Source organism: Sparus aurata, chromosome 7 (genome assembly GCF_900880675.1).
Source record: "Sparus aurata chromosome 7, fSpaAur1.1, whole genome shotgun sequence".
NCBI lineage: Eukaryota > Metazoa > Chordata > Actinopteri > Spariformes > Sparidae > Sparus > Sparus aurata.
Genome location: NC_044193.1, coordinates 14,232,209 through 14,252,980, shown reverse-complemented (window position 1 = coordinate 14,252,980; position 20,772 = coordinate 14,232,209). Strand labels below are relative to the sequence as shown.

General features: G+C 41.2%; 2 protein-coding genes and 1 long non-coding RNA gene across 3 annotated transcripts; 2 read left to right on the top strand and 1 right to left on the bottom strand.

Moving 5' to 3' along the window:
- The first annotated feature begins 554 nt into the window (after positions 1-554).
- Positions 555-3,083, top strand: LOC115585255 (glucose-induced degradation protein 8-B homolog). The gene is made up of 5 exons (XM_030423497.1): positions 555-682; positions 1,007-1,136; positions 1,253-1,449; positions 1,568-1,765; positions 1,962-3,083. The coding sequence occupies exons 2-5, from the start codon at positions 1,019-1,021 to the stop codon at positions 2,133-2,135; spliced, it is 687 nt and encodes a 228-aa protein (XP_030279357.1). The 5' UTR covers positions 555-682; positions 1,007-1,018; the 3' UTR covers positions 2,136-3,083.
- A 1,807-nt stretch (positions 3,084-4,890) lies between these two features.
- On the bottom strand, positions 4,891-5,502 carry LOC115585421 (uncharacterized). The gene is made up of 2 exons (XR_003984705.1): positions 5,369-5,502; positions 4,891-5,282 (listed from the first exon to the last, which is right to left on the bottom strand). It is a non-coding gene; the product is annotated as an uncharacterized LOC115585421 (long non-coding RNA).
- Positions 5,271-17,264, top strand: slc17a9b (solute carrier family 17 member 9b). Its single transcript, XM_030423763.1, has 13 exons — positions 5,271-5,837; positions 7,542-7,739; positions 8,135-8,274; positions 8,991-9,090; positions 9,466-9,596; positions 9,733-9,829; positions 10,632-10,728; positions 11,553-11,640; positions 11,734-11,768; positions 11,922-12,037; positions 13,581-13,636; positions 13,730-13,759; positions 14,162-17,264. Exons 1-13 carry the CDS (start codon positions 5,710-5,712, stop codon positions 14,338-14,340), a joined length of 1,395 nt encoding a protein of 464 aa, XP_030279623.1. The 5' UTR covers positions 5,271-5,709; the 3' UTR covers positions 14,341-17,264.
- Positions 17,265-20,772: the final 3,508 nt, after the last annotated feature.

Here is a 20,772-nt window from a genome sequence, read left to right as displayed (position 1 = left end):
CGACACCTGGATCAACAAATCTAAGCCACTGAATGAATACATTGCAGAATCGGACAGCAGAAATATGTAGGCTGACTCTGACTATATGGTACTTGTGACCCTTTGAAGGGGGCCAACCTCTGGTTTGTGTACCACTGGGCCAGCTAACTTGATTTAGTTAAAAATAAAAACATCTTTGATCAGCCACAACGGTAAAATGCTACTTACATATTGATTTATTAGTTATGCAGGGTTTTATAGGACTTTTACTTGCAAAGGAAAGTTTAACAATGTAGTATTGCTACTTAACCTTAGTCTAAATAAAGGATCTGAGAACTTATTCCTCCATAAATATAGATGTTAGAAAAAAATAATTCCCTGCAAAAGCATGGTGTTTAGAATTAATAATTTTTGTATCAACAATCCATACACTGAAGATCTGAATAGTTCTTCTTTGCCTGGCCATTAGGAGACTACATGGAGGATTTTTAAACACACATTATATCCTCAGGTCAGGCTAAATGAAATCACAGTCCTTAAAGATATGATCATGTAATTCTTTAAACTGACTATAGGGGGCAGCCGTACACGCAGTGTGTAGTTAGCTGCACCGGAAACAGGCTGAAGGAACAAGAAGAAGAAGAAGAGGCTCTGCTCCGCTCGCTAGCTAGCTACTGCTGGAAAGTAGCAACAAAATTTTCAGGTATTTGGAGTTAAATAGCCATTTTATTTACATAGAACTCTAGATGTATGTCGATAGAAGACACTACAACAGAACAGTATTCGTTCTGAATGTGTTTATTCGATATTAATGCGCCGAAAGGCCGAAGTTGTCTTTGTTTTGATTTGTGTTGACATATTCAGGCTTCAATGTTGTGTTATTCATCGAAGGCCCTAACTATCATGACTTATAATTTCCGGTATAAACTGAAAAACCCAAACCGTTATAACGTTACATAGTTGTTCTGACCGTGAATTTAAGTCATTTAGACATTCTGTCATAAATAATCCTTTTGTACTCGTCTAGGATATTATCATAATGAGTTATGCAGAGAAGCCGGAGGACATAACAAGGGAGGAGTGGATGGATAAACTCAACAATGTCCACATTCAGAGAGCTGACATGAACAGGCTCATTATGAACTACCTGGTGACAGGTGAAGTGTCGTTTTTTTGTGATCACACGTTTGCTCTTAGTTGTCTATGTAGATCATTTGTGTACATGGATGAGGTGCTTAAATGTGGAATATTCACAACGTTTTCTGTTCGACAGAGGGCTTCAAGGAGGCAGCAGAGAAATTCAGGATGGAGTCTGGAATAGAGCCTAGTGTGGACTTGGATTCCCTAGATGAAAGAATTAAAATCAGAGAGATGATCCTGAAGGGACAGATCCAGGATGCCATTGCACTGATCAACAGTCTGCACCCAGAGCTGCTGGATACCAACCGTTACCTCTACTTTCACCTACAGGTAAAGTAGCACCCTAGTCTTTAATTTGGCACTTTCAGCAACATAATGTTTACCACCTGTCTTTCTACTTCTGTTTATCTCACTCCTTGTTGCAACGTTTGGCTTTTTGCTCTTGCAGCAGCAGCATCTGATCGAGTTGATTCGCTTGAGGGAGACAGAAGCTGCCCTTGAATTTGCCCAGTCTCAGTTGGCAGAGCAGGGGGAGGAGAGCCGGGAATGTCTCACTGAGATGGAGAGGACGCTGGCCCTGCTGGCATTTGATAACCCAGAAGAGTCACCTTTTGGAGATCTTCTTAATATGATGCAGAGACAGAAGGTAGAGACAATGCATCTTGGTAAAGCTCATACCTGTGTCACACTACCCGTGTCCTTCTTTTTACAATGTGTCAGTTTCATATAAATGGAAAAGATCTATTTAAACGTTGTTTGTTAGTGTAGCTCTATGACTCTCTATGTCCCCCTGTTGAATGTTGAATTTATACAATAACTGTGACTATGTCTTTGTCTTTCAGGTATGGAGTGAAGTGAATCAGTGTGTGCTAGACTATGAAAACAGAGAGTCAACACCCAAGCTGGCCAAGCTCCTGAAGCTACTGCTGTGGGCTCAAAATGAACTTGACCAAAAGAAAGTGAAGTATCCCAAAATGACAGACCTCAGCAAGGGAACCATCGAAGACCCAAAATAAGGACCCAGAGTGAAAACATACCACAGCATTACAAAATGGACACATTTCCTTTATCTATTTATACCCCAACAAACAGACTCATGTAGAGTACAACCTTTTCTTTTTTGTAAGGGTTGCTTTTTGATACTTTAATAACTTAGAATGTGCAAACTGGATTGACGGAATTTTAAAAAGACTTCTCACACTTAAGTAACATGCAGACCATTATTTTACTCGGTATTATAATTTACATATTTGTTATGTACAATTAGTACACTAGTTTTTTTTTCTGTCTGTTGGCAGGGAAAGTTGTTGGCATAGGAGGGTGTGAATAAAGCCTAAATTAGGCTGTCACTTTCTGTGTGTGACCACTTAGGAGGGGCTGAGTTTGATGTTTAGGGAGCATGGTTGGCTCAGTGTGCACTGCCTCAAATAAACACAAACTTTTTCCTTACAAATATCATACACATTTCAGCTAGTAGTCTTTTAGCTAGTACTCTATGTGATGGCAACAGCCAAACCATGATATTGGGATGTTTGAAACTACTGTGACTTTGAAAGTTAAATTTTCAGCTTTAGATTCATACTGCGTTATTGCTTGAGATATTACAAAAAGATGCTGATATAGACAAGATAAACTTTCAACTTTCAAGCTATACATCACAGTAGAAGTTAAGACGTATGACAAGGCGAGAGTCCTGGAAGGCTAAAAACTTTGCAGCGTACTGTGAATGTGCAAGCTTAAAGGCAGCCTCGGTTTCATACTGTTCATAAAATATCACAGATTATATTATGAGATGTGAACGGATAAATCCGTGTCCACAGACATGGAGACACTTATACAGATGGATTATTTACGTGTATGGAATAAGTAGCTCTTTTGCAAAATTTGATGTGCTTTTTTTGCTGGGATATTATTTTGCAATAAAAGTGAATTTTTAAACGGCACAAGTCATCAATAACTTAAAAGGTTGGCGTGTTTTTCATTGTGGAAATTTGTGCAAAAGAGGGGGGTACAGCAGCAGAGGTGGAGGGTCAAGCATTGCACCTGTGTACAAATGTAAAGTACTTTTACAGGAGTGTTTCAATTTTATGGCACTTCACACTGCTGCCTCACTACTTACATCATGCTTGTAAGTATTATCAGCAAAATGTAATTAAGCATCAAAAGTAAAGTACTCATAATACAAAACAACATCCCCTGTGAGTGGTATACTGTATTATATTGAATTATTAATACTGATACAGTAATGTGTAAGACGCATTTGCTCTTGTGGTTGGTTCTGATGGTGCTAATTTGATCCATTCAATGTTCTGATATGACCAATCATAATCTATAAATTGTAGTAATTTTGAGGTACTGCTACTTCACTTGAGTATTTCTATTCTCAACTACTTTACATTTATTTTACTATGTACTTCTACTTCACTACATTTAACATGCTGCATCAGAACCAAAGCAATGCATTTTTAAATTAATTTATTACCTGTGAAGGAGGTTATGTTTTTGCCTGTGTCTGTTTGTTGGTTGGTCTGTCAGCAGGATTAAAGAGAAAACTTACAGAACAGATTTCCACTATCTCGGATGGAGGATGGGTCTTGGGCCAGAGTAGACCTCATTAACTTTCAGTGTACTTCCAGATAAAGAGATGGTTCCAAGATTTTTTTTTTTTTCACTTTCTTGGACATTTTGTGAGGGCATTTTACAACACTTTCTCTTGGAAATATGCATGGGTCTTGATGGAAAAAAAAAAATCTGGCATATTTAGGTGGTTTGTATCTATGAGTGAGGACCTTTGATGCAGATCGAAATCAAAATCTGGATCTCTGATACTGGATTAGGCTTCTTTTTTTTAATTAAAGAGAACTGATGGGCCTTGGCATAGGTGTGCGCTCTACTGAGCGCTACTCCAGTGTTAGAGTGAAGCAGATTTAACAAAAATCTCTTCTGTATTTATGACTGATTTTCAGACTGTTTCAATTTGTTTATCTCTGGCGGACCCTGCCGCTTTTCTAGCGTCCAACAGTGTATTGGGGACCTTATTGAGGACAGCTTGTTTATTCAGTTATGGAAAAGATTAATATCTCTCAAGTTTGTATTGCTACCTCATGTTTATTGTGAATATTACAAATCTGGCTTTCAAATTTATTTTCCCCAAACTACATAGTGTCCCTGTAAGTTAGGCCCAAGTACATCTGACATCAGATCCAAAAAGACTTCTACTCGACTATTGACCTTAAAGGACAACACAAATTCATACTATTTCACCTAGTTTACATGTGGCGGACCCTGCCAACTTTCTAGCGTTCTGGGGACCTAATTGAGGACACCTTGTTTATTCAGTTCGGGAAAGATTGACATTTCTAAGTGTGTATCATCACCTCCTGTTTATTGTGAATACTCAAATTCTGAGATTGAACTTATTTTCCCAAACTACAAAGTGCCCCTTTAAGTTAGGCCAAAGTACATTTAATGTCAGATACTTGAAGACTTTTACTCGACTATACTCATCACTGACTTTCACTTCTTACTGAAGTACTACTTTTAGACTAGGCTGTATATAAATACACATGTATGTTATGTATATAATTTTTTTAAGTTTGACTTTTGGATGCATGTTTTGTGTATTAAATCTAAAGTTGTCAGATACATGTGGTTCAACATTTCACTCATCGGTCATTGCACTGGCGCAGAAGCAGAAAGTGGCGTGAAATGGAAACAATTAGATGTGTTACTACTTGAGTAAAAAGTACAGTGCTTAAGGGCCCATTGGAGTATTATGGATCGGATTTTTTTTTATTTTGCAGTGCTGCTACTTTAACTTGACTCATGGATCGCGCAGGACTCGGAGCTGCTGCTGCTGGAAAAAAGTTGCGGTGAATGCAGAATGTTATGTAACGACCCCGAACCTCCAGGAGAAGACGGGACCAGCTGTAAGATAACCTTGCATGCTACTTAGGTAGCGCATACACACAGCTTTTTCCTCCGCCACCATCACCGGTCCTCATCCGGCTAGAGGACAGGGTCAGGAGGAGACTACATCCTGGTGTCTCCTCCGACGGCGACGATGCTCCCGGAGACGACACAGATACAGTCTCTATTACTGCACCGTCACGATGGGGAGAGGAGAGGAGCCCAGGGCCGTCTCTCTGGCCTGCTCGGAGACACTGTGACGGATGACAAGACGGCGTAGAAAAGAGTAAAATCACTTCCTGATTTAAAAAAACGAAAAAAAAAAAAAAAACAACCCTACCGATCGGGCGAAGAACTGCGTGACTCGGCCGGGAGGAGGAAAACTGACACGTGGATCACTCCTCCTCGGGGGCATCAGGAAAAACAGGCTCTCCTCCACAGCTCAGCTCCGCGACCATCGCCTGAGAGTCCAGCCCTGGATATGTATCTGAACACCGACAAACCCGTGATGTGATTCCGCAGATACTTTTCTCCCCTTGCCCATTAAACGTCTTACTTTTTCTTTTTTTTCTGACTCACTGATCGACCGGAAACAGATAGAGTGCCAACAGCCGAAACGTTTGTTTCTTCTTTTTTTACAAAAAGAAAAGAAGGAGGGAGGCTGCCGTTAGCTCGCGTTGAATGGCAGTTATTCAAAAATATGGCAAGAACTTTGGTCCAGATCTGGTCAGTCACAAGGAGAACCAAGACAAGATCGGAGCGCCCGGGTCCAACAAGAAGTGGTCCGAGCACAACACCAACTGGTCCAGGTAAAACACGTCCGACCGGCCGAGCCGAGCCGAGTTCTGATTGTTTGTCTCGTGTTGACTCTAAACAGATCAACAGGCTGATTTAATTCACCAACCCCGAGGCTCTTCTGTGTCAAAGGGAAATGTGTGTTTGTTTTTTTTAAAGTCTAAATCAATATTGGTTCTTTTTGTGTTTGAGCAGCTTTTTGAGCTGTTATCTTGAACATAGACACAAGAGGGTTTTTTGTGGCACCATATCTAATGGCAGAATGACACGTATCATCAATAAGGAGGGAGGAAGTGGTGCCCCGTCTGTGGACAAATCAGTCAGCCTAACAAACTACTCAGTTATTCTTTGTTTTGGTGTCAAACTTTCTTACATTTTTGGGGGGATTGAGCACTTAACTCCACATGCACATTGTCAGATTAGATCAGATTAGATTCATCGATTTTAAAGGTGCAGTATGTAGGACTTGGTTGACATCTAGATTGCCAGTTGTAACCGGATGAACACCCCTCACCTCACCTGCAAGAAAAAAACATTGAAAAGTCCTTGTTAAGAGCCAGGAGCCGCGTCTCCATAAAGCATTTACAGAATATCGCATAAGAAACATCAAAATGATAATAAAAAAAACCCTTTTAAACTCTAATCTGCATGAAAAGTTTGTGTGCTTGCTTGTTACTTACTGTTTGTAGAATGTTTACGGAGAAAGGCACAAATTAATTTTTAAAACGACTGAGTCATCATTTTAGACAATAAAGTTAAAGTTAATCTGTAAATCATCCTGTCCCTGTAACACATCATGGTCAAAAGTGTTTTATAATCACATTTGAGGGATCATTTAAAAAAACAAAAAAATGTGTGCACATCGGCTGATCAATATCAGAATTCTTTTACTCCCTAATATTGTTGTCACCCCCCCAAAAAATTGATTTGCAGTCAGGCTGTGTTAGAAACATGGCACTGCAACGTAGCGGCCTCCATGGAAACAGACCCACTACCTCTGTAGATATCAAGGGTTCATTTAAAGGCGCTAAAAGCACAACAATTCTGAGTTTCCAGTGATTATACACCAAAGAAAAAACATCATTATGAAAGTTGAAATTCCATTTCTGCCTCTCGATCCTGTCAAATCCTACACACAGGACCTTTAACTCTGATAAAGACGGAAGCTGCGACATGTTAAAGATAGGGGTTGACTGATATTGCTTTTTCAGGGCCGATTCTGATTTAAATTATTTGAAATTAAGGAGACTGAAAAACAATATTTGGGTTTGATATTCGTTTGCAGTAAATATTTAAATCTTTGCGTCACCCGTTGATGAAATAAACCTAAATACAATTTGCTCAAGAACTGTTTTGAGGTACTTTACTTGAGTTTCCCCATTTTCTGCATTTTCACACTTCCTCTCCACTACATTTATTTGATAAATTTAGACATTAGTTACTTTGCAGATTCAGTGTTTATAGGCTATTAAATGTACATTTTAAAATTAGTTTATTTCATCGGTTATCGACTGAGACTGATAATCATACATTTCTGAATATCTGCCCTGATAATCGTCCAGGGCCGATAATCGGTCTACCCCTAGTTAAAAACACTCTGACTGGAAGCAGTTCTTCCCTCCCCCCAGTTAGATAAGACATCCCCTATCAGTCGAGTCCAAGGTTTGTCCCCAAATGTTGCCTTGACTACTATCCACCCTGCGTCCCTCTCTCTGCAGGCCGGTGGCGAGGGTATGGACGGCGGTGCTGCTGCTCGGGACATGCCTCCTCTACTGCGCCCGCGTGGCGATGCCCATCTGCGCCGTCAGCATGGCGGAGAAGTTCCACTGGAGCAAGAGGGAGTCCGGCATGGTGCTGGGCAGCTTCTTCTGGGGCTACTGCTTCACCCAAGTGTTTGGGGGCTACGTCAGTGACAGGTGGGAAACATTTGAGATAAGAAGGCGGCATTACGCAGATGTCTACTGTGATGTGAATGCCGACAGTGACACCTCTTTGTGGGTTGCCACCTGTTAAAGCTCCGGCTTGTTAAGTGTCATCTGCATGAGAGACACTTCCTGGATGTGATGCAGATGGCCCCATTTTGTGTTTGCTTAGCGCGTGCAGATAATATAACGAATAAAGCCAGATGTTTACTCTGTATTTAATGCTGTCAAAGCTCAAAGGCTCACTGAAAGTCATCAACAGATGTCAGGCTGTGTGTGTGCATGAAGACTTTTATTTATTTCAGGATTGTTGTCCCAAATGTAATAGTCCGGAACGATCCCTGTAAGAATATAAGTGAAAGCTCATACGGACTGCCTTGTGTCTGCAGGGTCGGAGGTGAGAAGGTCCTCCTGTTGTCTGCAGCAGCCTGGGGCTCGATGACAGCCTTCACCCCCGTCCTGGCCCACTTCTGCTCCCAGCCAATCCTCTCCATGACGGTTGCCCGCTTCCTAATGGGCTTGTTGCAAGGTGAGAAAGACAGCTTGTGAAAGAGTGTGAATTGCAACCTGAGATTAGTGTAAACCGCTGAGGTGAAACATCTAATCTCTTCAGGCTTTTTGCTCTTTTTAGACAGTTAAAAAAAAAAAAAAAAAAAAAAAAAATGGGGCGTGCACAGTGTAATTAAGCAACTTGTAAAAAAGTTTGCTGTCTGTGTTTAGGGACATGAAAGCACAAGTTTCTTTTATGATTAAATGTCTGTCATTTGTCACTTTTTTTTTTTTTTACTTACGGCATTAAACCTGTTAAAAAACCCCTCAAGGAGCTAAAACTGATCTGATCTGATCTGAGGGGAAAAAAAATTAAACACGTTGTCGCATTAGCTCCGATTTTCATACCCGTAGTTTGATCACAGCGGGAAATCCCAAATCGTTAACACTGTTTATTTGGCCAGCTTTACTTTTGTGTTTGTCTGTTTGGCTTGAGAAACAAGAATTAATAATCTATACAGGCAGGTCGATTAAGGACTGTCCTTAAATTGCTTCTGGCAGTGAGCTCGAACTCAGGAGTTAATGTTCCTGGATTCTACATGATCACGCCACCGCCAAAGTATCTCCTGTGAGTCACATTGCTCGGATGAACGTGTTTACTTTTGTGTGAACAGGTGCTCAAACAAGTCCCAACACTTCCTTGCTCGTTCTTCTATCAAAACAGTAACCCGTCACGTTTTGTGTCCTGATTTTTAGGAGTTCATTACCCCTCTCTGGCGAGTCTGTGCTCTCAAAAGGTGGTGGAAAGTGAGCGAGGCTTCCTCATGAGCACCGTGGGTAGCGGCTCCTACCTGGGGTGAGTCGAGCGTTGTGCAACAAACAGGGAATGGTGCGACGGGAATGAATGTTTGTCCTAGAAAATCATTGTCGTGTAGGGTGGAGAGGAACGGGTTTGTTTGAGAGCTGTGGCTTTTGTGCTCTAGAGAATCATTACTGAAACCTGTTAGTGTTTAAAAATAGCGGTTTATTTATCTTTATGCAAATGTGCAGACAGTTCACATGTTTCTAGCCTGTTTCCCAAACGCAGCTCATGCCGTTTATGCGTCTAATCCAGTACTTTACCATGTTAAAACATCGTGTTGCAAGGGTGTATTTGTCTGACTTGTCATGTCTTGTTGTGCGTGTGTGTGTGTGTGTGTGTGTTTTTTTTCCTGTGTCTTTTTCTTTTCAGCACTCTCATCATTGGAGGGGCTGGCTCCCTCATGTTGGACCTGTATGGCTGGGAGAGTGTTTTCTATGTGTCTGGTCTCCTCTCACTCCTGTGGGCCTACTGCATGTGGAAATATCTGCTCAAAGGAGAAGGCAAGGCAGGCTCTAACAGTGTTGACAGTATATCTGCAGCGACACTGCACGCTCTTATCTCGCAGCTGCTCATTTGTATAATTGGAGTCAGTGTCCTCATGTATACCCATGGGCCGGTGTTCGTCTTTGTTTGCAGGGCCTATCATCACCCTGGAGTCCCTGGGAAGTGGTGGGCCCCAGTCCAAACTGTCCAAAAGACATTGGTTGCGGCTGCTTAAACAACCCTCAGTCTGGTGAGATAAAGATTAAGGAAGTGTGTGTGTGTGTGTGTGTGTGTGTTTGTGCCTTTCATATTCTGTGTAGCCTCTTCTTTCATGGACAAAGTTGTTTGTTTGCTCTCATAATTAGATGAACGAGCAGCTGTCATTTTTTGACAGGAAGTTCTACTGTCACCCCCGTGGCTATATCACAGCAACATCCTAACTCAGATTGCATGTGTATTCCAACCATGGAGATATGAGTCAGGGGATAGATTTTGTCAGAATAATTTAAGAGGAAAGATGTAAACACGTATGAATCATCACATCTTTACAGATAATAACTCGGTGAGAGCGAGCAGGTTTCTGTAAGACCATCGTTACTGTAGACTAAGATTCAGCTTAGTACCACATTTGAGAATAGCAAGCCGAGTCCCTGGTTGCCTCAGCTGTCTGTTACTGTCTCTGATATTGAGTTCTTCCATGTCCTTCCCGTCTTTCCCGGCGGCCCAGATATTTATACACTGCAGTGCAACTGATATGCTCTATTCTCAGTGACAGGGAGACCCTCTGCGGTTTTACAGTATTTGATGTTTCCACTGTGACAGTAATGGATAAGATGATAGTTTGATAGCTGTAGGCTTAAAATATCCCTAATTCTTGCTGCTTTCATGCTACCTGTCTGAACACAGGTGTAAATTAGACGGAATAGAGAAGCACAGACTTCTGTCAAGTCATGACACCTGCTCAAAGAAATAGGACATCATCTTTGTTAGCAACACTGCATACCTACAGTACACATCAGTACTTATTTTCTCTTTCTCTGTTCTCTGACCAGTGCCGTGATCGTTACCCACCTTTGCACTGCGAGCACCTTCTTCACTCTTTTGTCGTGGCTGCCGACATTCTTCAGAGACACCTTCCCCGACGCCAAGGTAAACCGTCTACTTTTCCATCTTCCCTTTGATCGCATATTTGACCTCAGGATCACAGGAAAAATGATTCAGATGAACCAGCCAGGAGGGTTGAAATCAAGAAATAATGGAGCGTTATAGTAACACACATTATGTCAATTTTGCTGCGAGGGGTCTCTCATTCAAAAAATAAAAAAAAGGTGCAGTTCGGTGTTCATGTATGTAATCTTATAAAAGTTTTTTTTTCACGTTAGCAACTAAAGGCAGTCAAGGGCATATGACGCCATTGACAGGTGAGCAAATGACATGCCCTGTTACCTTGAATTAAAAGTGGATATTTATCTTGGTTTGAACTGTTTTGGAAAACATTTGGGATAATGTATGTACACAGCTCAACAAAATATATATAAATGGTTTATAATTTTTAGTCATAATGATGTGTAAATGTTGCATATTATATATTTAAAAAGACTAAAATCATTCAAGCATTTTAAACCAGATAAATAAGAAGTTTGACATACGTGAAAAGTCAAATTCATTAGGGTTCATCCTCTGTGGACCATGAATGTCTGATGTCTAAAATTTGATGGCAGTCCATCGAACAGTCATTAAGACATTTCACTGAAATCTAAAATGTCAACCAGGAGGGGGTGGCTGTAGAGAAAAAGTAAGGGGATCACCAAAGTCATTGGGTTTAATCCTCTGGGCACCAGGAATGTCTCATGACCACATATTACAGTGGTGGACGGACTAACCATGGGGACAAGTGACCTAACACACTGTACTGTGAGAAATGACCTAGAGTTCCCTGCTGTTCCTGCCTTTAAAATATGTTGCCCTTCCAGGGTTGGGTGTTCAATGTCATTCCCTGGTTGGTGGCCATCCCCTCATCCCTCCTCAGTGGCTGCCTGTCTGACCACCTCATCAGTCAAGGTAGGACAATTTAGGAGCAGATATCATAATTACACTTACACTTACCGTAAAGCAGATGTGTAATTTTCCTAATTTCTCTCTTGATTCCCGCAGGCTTCGATACAGCCTCAGTGAGGAAGTTGATGCAGGTAAAATATATGACAGCTGTCTTGTTATTATGTGTACATGTTATGTGTTTAGGCGCATTGTGGATGTCCTCTTTCCTCTTTACACTTGTACATAGTGTATTATGTAAGATTTTTAATTTGTGTGGTTTTGTGTGCAATCATTCCTCCTGTTAGTTTTTCTCCATGGGTGTGTCCGGTGTGTTTACCCTTCTTCTGTGTGGCAACACCACCTTCCCCTGGGCTGTAGCATTTGTGTCTGCCACCATGGGCCTCACCACCTTCAGTCACAGGTACTGACTGGCCCTCACACTCCAACACATTCTTTCTAGATTTAAATGTGATTTAAAGTGTTTTCCGCAAAGGTCAGTGTGTCCATTTCATGTTTTCATGTTGCTTTCTTGGTGACACCATTTGAAACCAGTAACTTCTTTTCCATCACAATGAGGACAGAACCTCATCACAGCCTCTTAGACATTAAAGTGCTGTATTTCCACCACCTTCATTCAGTGTTTGAGTCTGCTTGTTGTCACAAATTACGCTATCCAGTACTAAGCTCCACCAGTTTTATCCAGAGAGAACTTGGCAGCATCTCTGCTTATATTAGGCCTGCAGTTAGAGAGTTTAGTCTGGAGTTCAACCCACACAGAACCGCTGATTTATTGAATTGCTTTGTGTTTTGCACTCTTGCTTTAACCACTTAAGGACATTTCCCGTTGGTCCTGGAAAAAGGTCACACCTGCTAAAAACTGTTATTCATTAATCCTTGATGTGTTCTTTTGTTAATAATATATAACTACACAAAGCACTTCAGAGGAGAGGTAACAAGTGCCAGCGAGTATTCATGGCAGCGAGACGGTATGAGTGGGTTTGACTCAAATAAACTAACGTGAATGTGTTTATGGTAATTCAGGAAATGTCACAGTGTGGCTCATTTCTGTGTTTTTTAATAGCTTTTGGACAACAGTGGAGCTCTATGGCACAGAGGAATAAGATAAATCAAACTTTGACTGCTCAGACTTGCTAATACTTTTTTTCACTGTTGGTTTCGAGGTTTTCGTGAGAGTTTTTTTTATAATAACAAAAATATATGACAACACCAGCCCTAATCCTTTCAAGTCCTCTAAAGTAAATGCATGATTGCTTACTAGGAAAGAGTGAGCATGAGGGAGAATCATCAGCTGTGGTGTGACCTCCTGACCTTCCTTTCCTGACTTTACTATCTGTTAGGTTTTTCTAGTTTGGAGCCATTTTCTAGTAGTTTGCTTTTAGCGTGGCTTTTTAAGTGTTGCTTCTAATTTTGAATTTCCTTCTTTTTCTGGTCTTTTGTTTGTTTTTCATGTATTGGGGAATATCTTAAAAATACAAATAAGATACTTAATATTTGTGAGACATGGTATTAGTTGTAGTTACTTTTTATTAGTTACATACGTAATGCTAAACACTATATATCATGTAAAACCAACTTTTTTTCTGCTAATTTTACTCAAATTTATGACTCAAGTACTTTGGTTATTTTATAGTTGTGGATCCAGACATTAATACGTTTACTTTCTCATGAAAGAAAGTGTATGTTTTCATTCAGGATCCGGACTTGATGAGTACATACTGTACGTGCAAGGAACAAAATGGATGCAGTCGATGCTAAGCAGGCTGGGAAAAGAATATAGACCGTCCACAATACAGTTCCCAGAGCACAGACATGTAGTTTCTATTCTGATGTTGTTCTAATCTATTTATGGCTGCAATTTATCTTGCTAATTCTTTGTTATTACTCTTGGGTCAGTTCATTGTGTGCACTCATAAGATGACTCATAACGTGTATCTCTATTGCAGCGGTGTGTCTGTAAATGTTCAAGATCTTGCTCCTTCTTGTGCAGGAGCTTTATTTGGTAAGTCAGAAAAAGCTTTCACTCATTCAACACTCCAGCAAGTTTCAATGATGTTTTCAAAATGTTTCATGCTTGTATCTGAATCTCTTCCAGGTGTTATGAATACATGCGGTGCTTTCTCAGGTGAGTTTGAGAACAAAAGACGTCTGTGATGAATCTTTCAACCGCAGCTTGCCAAATTTCGGTTTCAGCCTTCAAAAATTCCATTTAATGAAATAATTCATCCGCTTCTCTTGATTTAAACTCTGAGCTGATGTGTCTCCCGTCAGTCGCGCTGGCTCCTATGTGCCATGTATATTTCATCAAGGGAGCGTAACGAAGTTTTGCGTCAGATGAATAATACAGGGAGCGGAGGATGACAGTTAGCAGTCCAGTGAGGGATGTGTAATGGACTGTGACATTTTCTCTGTGGAAAAAAACAAACTGCACAATCACATAGAAGATTGCTCCGTGCTTTGTTTGTATCTTTGTGTTAACATGCTTTTTATTGTGTGTGTGTGTGTGTGTGTGTGTGTGATCCTGCAGGGGTCCTGATGGTGTATTTCTCGGGGTATCTCATCGAGGCCACAGGCTCGTGGGCGACCGTGTTCGCCCTCATCACCACGGTCAACCTGCTGGGCCTGTGCACCTTCCTGGCCTTCGCTGAGGCTCGCCGGGTGGACATCGACGCCTGTAAGGTCCGCCACCACAACATCCACATCTAAACCGTCGGTCGTCAGAGGGACTAGAGATACGACTTTTAGGAAAAACCAGCAGCTTGGAGAGCATTGGAGAAGCAGCCAATGGACAGCTAGTGGCACACGGATGAATCCTGCGCATGACTTTGATCGGCTCTGCGTCCGGCAGAGGAAGCACTGCAGCAGTTACTGAAAAGCACACAGCAGAAGCCGGCACAATGATACTGGAAAGTCTTGTGGGCCTTGAGTGATGAATCCTAGGAGAAAAAAAAAACAGTTGTGTTATCAGATGATCCGTTAGTTCAAGGTGGAATGAGAAAGGTTAGAGGAGAAAAACGGTCCAGACTACCTCCAGGTCCCAGCTTGTGCAGCGCGCGGTGGTTTACACTTGTCTTTACATAATGTGTTACTTAAAAAATGTCATGGAAATTGTCATCCGGTGGCGGTTTTCCTTTGTGCCGAAGGAGCCGTGTGAGTGATGGGTGTGTTCGTCTCAGGGGCTCTCTGACAGTTGTCACAGGCCAAGGTGGTACGTTGTTACCCTGCAGGGACGAGGGGGGAGGCGGCGCCGGCACACGGTGGGCAATGCGGGGAGAGTCCAGCCTCTCATACCTGAAGTCTTTTATTAGTTCGCCCCGTTCACCCATCGCTAAGTGAACCGTCTGAGTGACACCTCATTAGCCAGGCACTAATTACTTGGCAGGCGCTCTAATGTCCTATACGATTTACCATCTATAGTCCCCAGCTTCATGGTTACGGGCTCATCTCATCGTTACAAATTGGAGGTGGTTTAAGGGGTCATGGGAACCTTTTATCAACTACAAAAAAAGCAACAAGGCTTTGACCGTGTGCGTTTGTCCTGTTTGTAGGTCATAAGGAACATGTTTGGAGTCGAAAATACCAAAGCTAATGGATTATTTTTTTTTATTTTCCTTCTATGTGGTTGCATGTAATAGAAATACCTCAATTAATTATTTTGGGTACTTATGTAGTATTTATATGGCGAGAGTTTTTTGGTGTCAAATTAATTTTGTTAGAAAAGAAAAATATATTAAGTTAGATGACAGGAAAATCTATATTTATGAGGTAAGATGGCAAAACCAGAGTAAGTTATCAAAAGTGTGATGCAGTATGGATCGATCTCATTGCCTCACTTATTCTTCTTCTATGAGCAGCACTGTCCTGTCTGAGGAAACAGAAATTTGTTGATGTTAATACCTTAATGAAAACTGCACGGGTAGACAAGCTCTCCAGATTTTTTGCATTGGATCCGCCCTTGGTATCGCACTTGACAGCATTATATTAAACTAGATGACAGGAAAATAATCATTTACGGGGTGAAATGACGGCAGATCGTAGTAAGCTATCGCAAGTGTGCTGCACTCTCCTGTCTGAGTAAACAAAAACGCGTTCATGTAATTTTCTTGAGGAATGCTGCACTGGCAGAAGAGCAGGCTGTGCGGCCTTTTTGCATTTCATCCACCCTTATTGTCTCAATTGACAACGTTGTTACTCTAGGAGCTAAAAAAAGAAAGTAGGGTCATTACGTCACTGAATCCCTCTTTGGTGCCGGACTGGTTACACCTGTATTGAAGTCTATGGGAGGTGCATGGAGAGCAACACTAAAAACCCAACATATCTATGTCGTACGACTTTTGATGAAGAAATGCCACCAGACCATAAAAGAACACACTTCAGAGAGTATGTTAACGACTGATTATTTTTATTTTTTTCTATCGACACATTTCTTCCGTTCGCCCCCTGATCTCGTCCCGTACAGCATGTATTGGCAGTCTCATCAGCGATATTTGGTCGGACCTCCCCCGTTTAGTCATGGTATTGTTAGTCAATCATTTTGAAGGTTGTTGACCTTCTCTGGTGAAGTCTGTTCTTTCATTTCCTGGATGTATTTTTATTTTTTTTTATAACACTGCTGAATGTTGAAGTGAAAGTGTTGGCATTCACTGCGCAGTTTTACAGTCTCTGTCTCACATTGACGCGATTTCATTTCCAGCCTCGATGCTTACTTGACACTTGTACCTTCAATCTATGCATTTATTATTTTGTGCCTGATGCTGAAGCAACGAGAGGATTGTAAAATGTGCTCACTGTGGTCGCACGGTGTCAGTTACTGATCAATGCACTTCGCTCCTTCTCTTGCCTTCCTTGGTGGAGCTTCGTTTCTTTCGTGTGATTCGTCGATGAATGATTACAATTGTTTTTGTGTTATTATATTTATTGTTATTCCCATAGAAATGCCAGACTTGCGTTAGATTTTTTGGAAGTCTGTCCTTTTGGTTTGCATATTTTGTCAGTGCAGATTTAGATTTTTTTCTGAAATGCCCAGTGTGTTTTATTTGCTACATTGTCGGGGCCAGTGGTTACCAAATGTGGCATAACAAACTTAAGAGGATTTGTTCAAACGTTTCCTCTCTCGTCTCTCAACATCTTTCAGAGTCGAGATGTATTTTTCTGTACAGCGAGCATGTATAGATTGCGTGTGCCATGACGACACGCAAACCTACAGAATATATAGAGTAATTTATTTTGATATCTGATCTGAAATCCGATATCTTACTTAGATTTGTACACTATATTTTGTAGTGACCGTACAAGACCTTTAAGAGCACTGCACAAAATACTCCAACCGAAACCCAACAGTCCTCGCAGAGGTGCATTTATGACAACTACCTTCATTGCGTACACCTTTTTTTTTCCCCTGTTTCTATGTTGACGTCCCGCAAAATGTAAACATGAGAAAAAGCTGGAGTTCTGTCCTGAAAGCCTTTAGTTTTTTTTTTCTAAAAAAACATGTAAGGTATGTATGATAAAAAAAAAACTAAACTAAACAAAACACATGAATGCAAGACAATGCAGTATTCAGATGCTTTTAAGATATGTTTTACTTAAAAGCATACAATAACTTTGAATAAAAATATATTTTGTCAGCATCGGCGTGTGCGTGTATTTTCTCCGCAGTGCCACAGAGAGGCAGTGCAGGATCAGTGATGAGGGGCGGACATGGTGCCATCCAGCAATCCAGATACTTTACAAACATTTCCTTTCATGTATAATAGAGGCTTTTTATAATCATGATCTCGAAAGATTAATTTTAGCTCACTGCAGATATCACCCATGATTACACAAGAGTCTAGCACTTCATGCAGTTTTTTTTTTTTTTTTTTTTCCACAATGAAACTCAGAACTATTTGTCTGTACACCAGTATATCCAATCACGCATGTGGATCAGCTGTTGTATAGGTTCTAGTGCAGGCCCGTCCCGCTCACTACAGGCCCAAACCCCGAGTTCGGGCTAGCAGGACGTATGTGGTGGCACCATATGGCAGGATGCTGTGTGCCATGTTGGCTAGCTGGCACTGCCCACGTGTGAATGGCCAGACGCTAGTCAACCCAACCCACTCCCTCCTCATGGGACCGAGCAGCTCAGGTTGCCATGGAGACGGGGGTGGCTTGTGGCTGCTGCGTGGCGATGAAGAGAAAGGGAGGGGTCACAAGTGAGCGAAAGTAACAAGTCAGATAGAAGTCAGTGGAGTGAGTTGGCAGTGGATTTGGCTTTTTTTTTTTCTTTTTTTTTTTTTGCAACGCACAAAAAACAGCCACGGTGTTAAAGAGGTGGTCGGCCACTTATTGGAGTGCTCTCCCTGACAGAAAATGGTGTTGTAAAAAGCAGACATAATCATGATGAGTGGCCCACTATTTAATTAGCAGAGATGAAACAGTGTAAGGGGAGTGTAGAGGAGAGGAGAGAGGGGAGATAAACCCTCCCCCAACTTGTCGGCTGGTAAGAGTAACCCAGTAAAGGCAGGCCCCATCAGAGAGCTAGAGATACATGTAAATGAAATAGCCCCATTAATTAGTAATTAACATCAAGTTAATGACATTTCACTGTGTCGCCATCTCATCCTATGTCCTTCCTCTGTGGTGGAGGGGCCCGTCTCTCCGTTCCCTGATCTGAATGCTAATTAGTGTGAAGCTAAACTGCCATATAGGACTACCTAATGATATAGAGGCCCAGTTTAAGACTGGTCATTGTGTGTGGAGGATTAATCACTTTGTAGTAGTAGATCAGGAGGCTCTATAAGTCTGCCACTCCTTAGAGGGCCGTGATATTGAGGGCCATTGACAGGTTTTATGTGCTAATTGCGTTGCGCCTGTTAGCCTAATGTTGGGCTATCCCTCATGACTTAGAACTACTTTTATCCATTCTTCTGGCTTTCCGATATATCCAAGAATTGCTTCCGCAAAGTGAGCATATAACGTCAAATCTAATTATTTCAGTGTCGCACACGGTCTGATTGAGTTCGAGGGCCCGGCAACGGACACGCACTCATTTGTTTTCGCTCCCCTCCTGAGCCTAAATCAGCTCTGTGACAGAGGTAATTTTACATGATTTGACTGCAGCCGGGGACAGTGTCCCTGTGAAGCTAGATGAAACATGAAGTTAACACTCTGTACACAGCGGTATTCCTGCGATGGACAAGAATGTCAGCTTGGAAATAAAGGAAATGTATTCACAGATTGATGTGCGGCGGTTATGTCCTGCAATGCTAAACTGTGCTTTGAGTTTTACTCTGATTCCTTTGTGAGCTCCTCTTGTTTCCTGTTGCCATCAGCATCTCTTCTTCTGCCTCTCTCTCTTCTCTGTTGCCCTCTTCCCTTTTTCTTTTTCCTTGCTTTCCAAACTCTGTTCTGATACATAATTGACCCTTTAAAGGGATCCCCCGACGCCCCAGACACATCCACCATTAGCACACCAGCACACACACACACACACAACCAAATATGTTGATTTCTGTCAATTAAACCCCGTCAGCTGTTTGCCTCCTGCTAGACATATGGCCTGTGTTAAATCTAAAGAGCAAATGGAGCCGCCATTGAGTGGGGCATCATTTTAATGGAACCCTGAGGGACGGGACCCACACCTGCGCAATAATAACATTAAACCGTGCTCAGCCCACTGGCCAGATGAGGACAGTGTTGGTTTGTGTGTGTTGCTGTGTGGCTGTGCACATGCATCACTTGTTCCTAATTCAAGCCCATCAGTAATAAGAATATTAGTCTGTAGAGAAAAAACAATAATGATAATATCCAACACTGACAGTTTTTGTGCAGTAATTTTTGCCCCTATAGGCTCCACAGGTATGCTCGGTTTAAATCCATCTCAACAGGGTTTGTTTTCACAGCCGCACCAGGAAAGGAGCAGCTCAGGCTGATTCTGTATCTGTTATTATATAAGCCAGAAAAATAAAGACACAAACGCACTCCATCATTGCAGACCATTTCTCCCCTGCAGTCAGAGTGAGAGTACATAAATTTTTTTTTTTAGTTTTTTTTTGTTTGGCGTATTTTTGCCAAATGAATGGTTCTGGAGTTCACAGGTTCTTAGTCAGAAACGGAGACGAATTACTGAACAAATGTTTAGAAATGTAATTTTAGAAAACAATATGGTGCCGTGCCTTCGGCAGGAAGCGTCAGATGCTTCGTTTTAAGACAAGTGGAGAGCAAATGAAATACTCCCACAACTGTTTAAATATAGCAAATCCTTTCCAATTCACCCGTAACAATTCCAATCGGTTTTTAATTAAAGGTGAATGCTGCCATAGTTTAAACATGACGGTCTGAAAATGACTTTATTGAACTTGTCTTTAGTGTGGCTGAAACTAACAGTTATTTCCAGTAGAGCTCAGTCCGCTCATTGTTTTCTCCATCGATCGTTTCAACTATAAAATGCTACAAAAAAAAAGAAAACAGTAAACATTCAAATTGCCGTCAGTCAGTTTCAGCCGAGCAACACATGGAAAAGCAGCAAATATTCACACATGAGCAGCTGGAACTCATAATTATGCTTAAAAATTTATTTTAAAGGATTCGTCAGTTATCAGAAAAGTTGCGTGTTAATTTTTATGTCGATTGACTCATTGATTGTGTCTACTGATTATCGGATCAAATATCTAGTAAATTATAAAACTTACAAAAGCATATCGAGCACATTCATTGCTATATTTTGAATCCATTTTGATTGATTATGAGTGAAAAGTATACTTGGTGTAGTGAGGATAAATCGAGGCAGAGAGTCAGTAGTTGATTGTTGTAAAAGAAAAAAAAACACACACAACATATTTTACGTGATTTAGGGAAATACTTTTTTCATCGTTGAATTATTTGGTGATTGTTTTCATCTGAGAGTCGCCCAAAAATCTGAAAAATAGCGTAAGATGTCCATCAAAATGCCCCAGAATCCAAGGTGATGCCTTCAAATAGATTCTTTGTCTAAAACCCAAATATGTTCAGTTTGAAATGATATGAAAGAGCAGAAAAGCAGCAAATCCTCATCCTGGAGGGGCTGAAATCAGAGGAAATTCGGCCTGGTTTGCTGGAAAAAAAGGATGAAAACAATTAATTGGTAATCTAAATAATGGCGGATTAATTTTCTGTTGA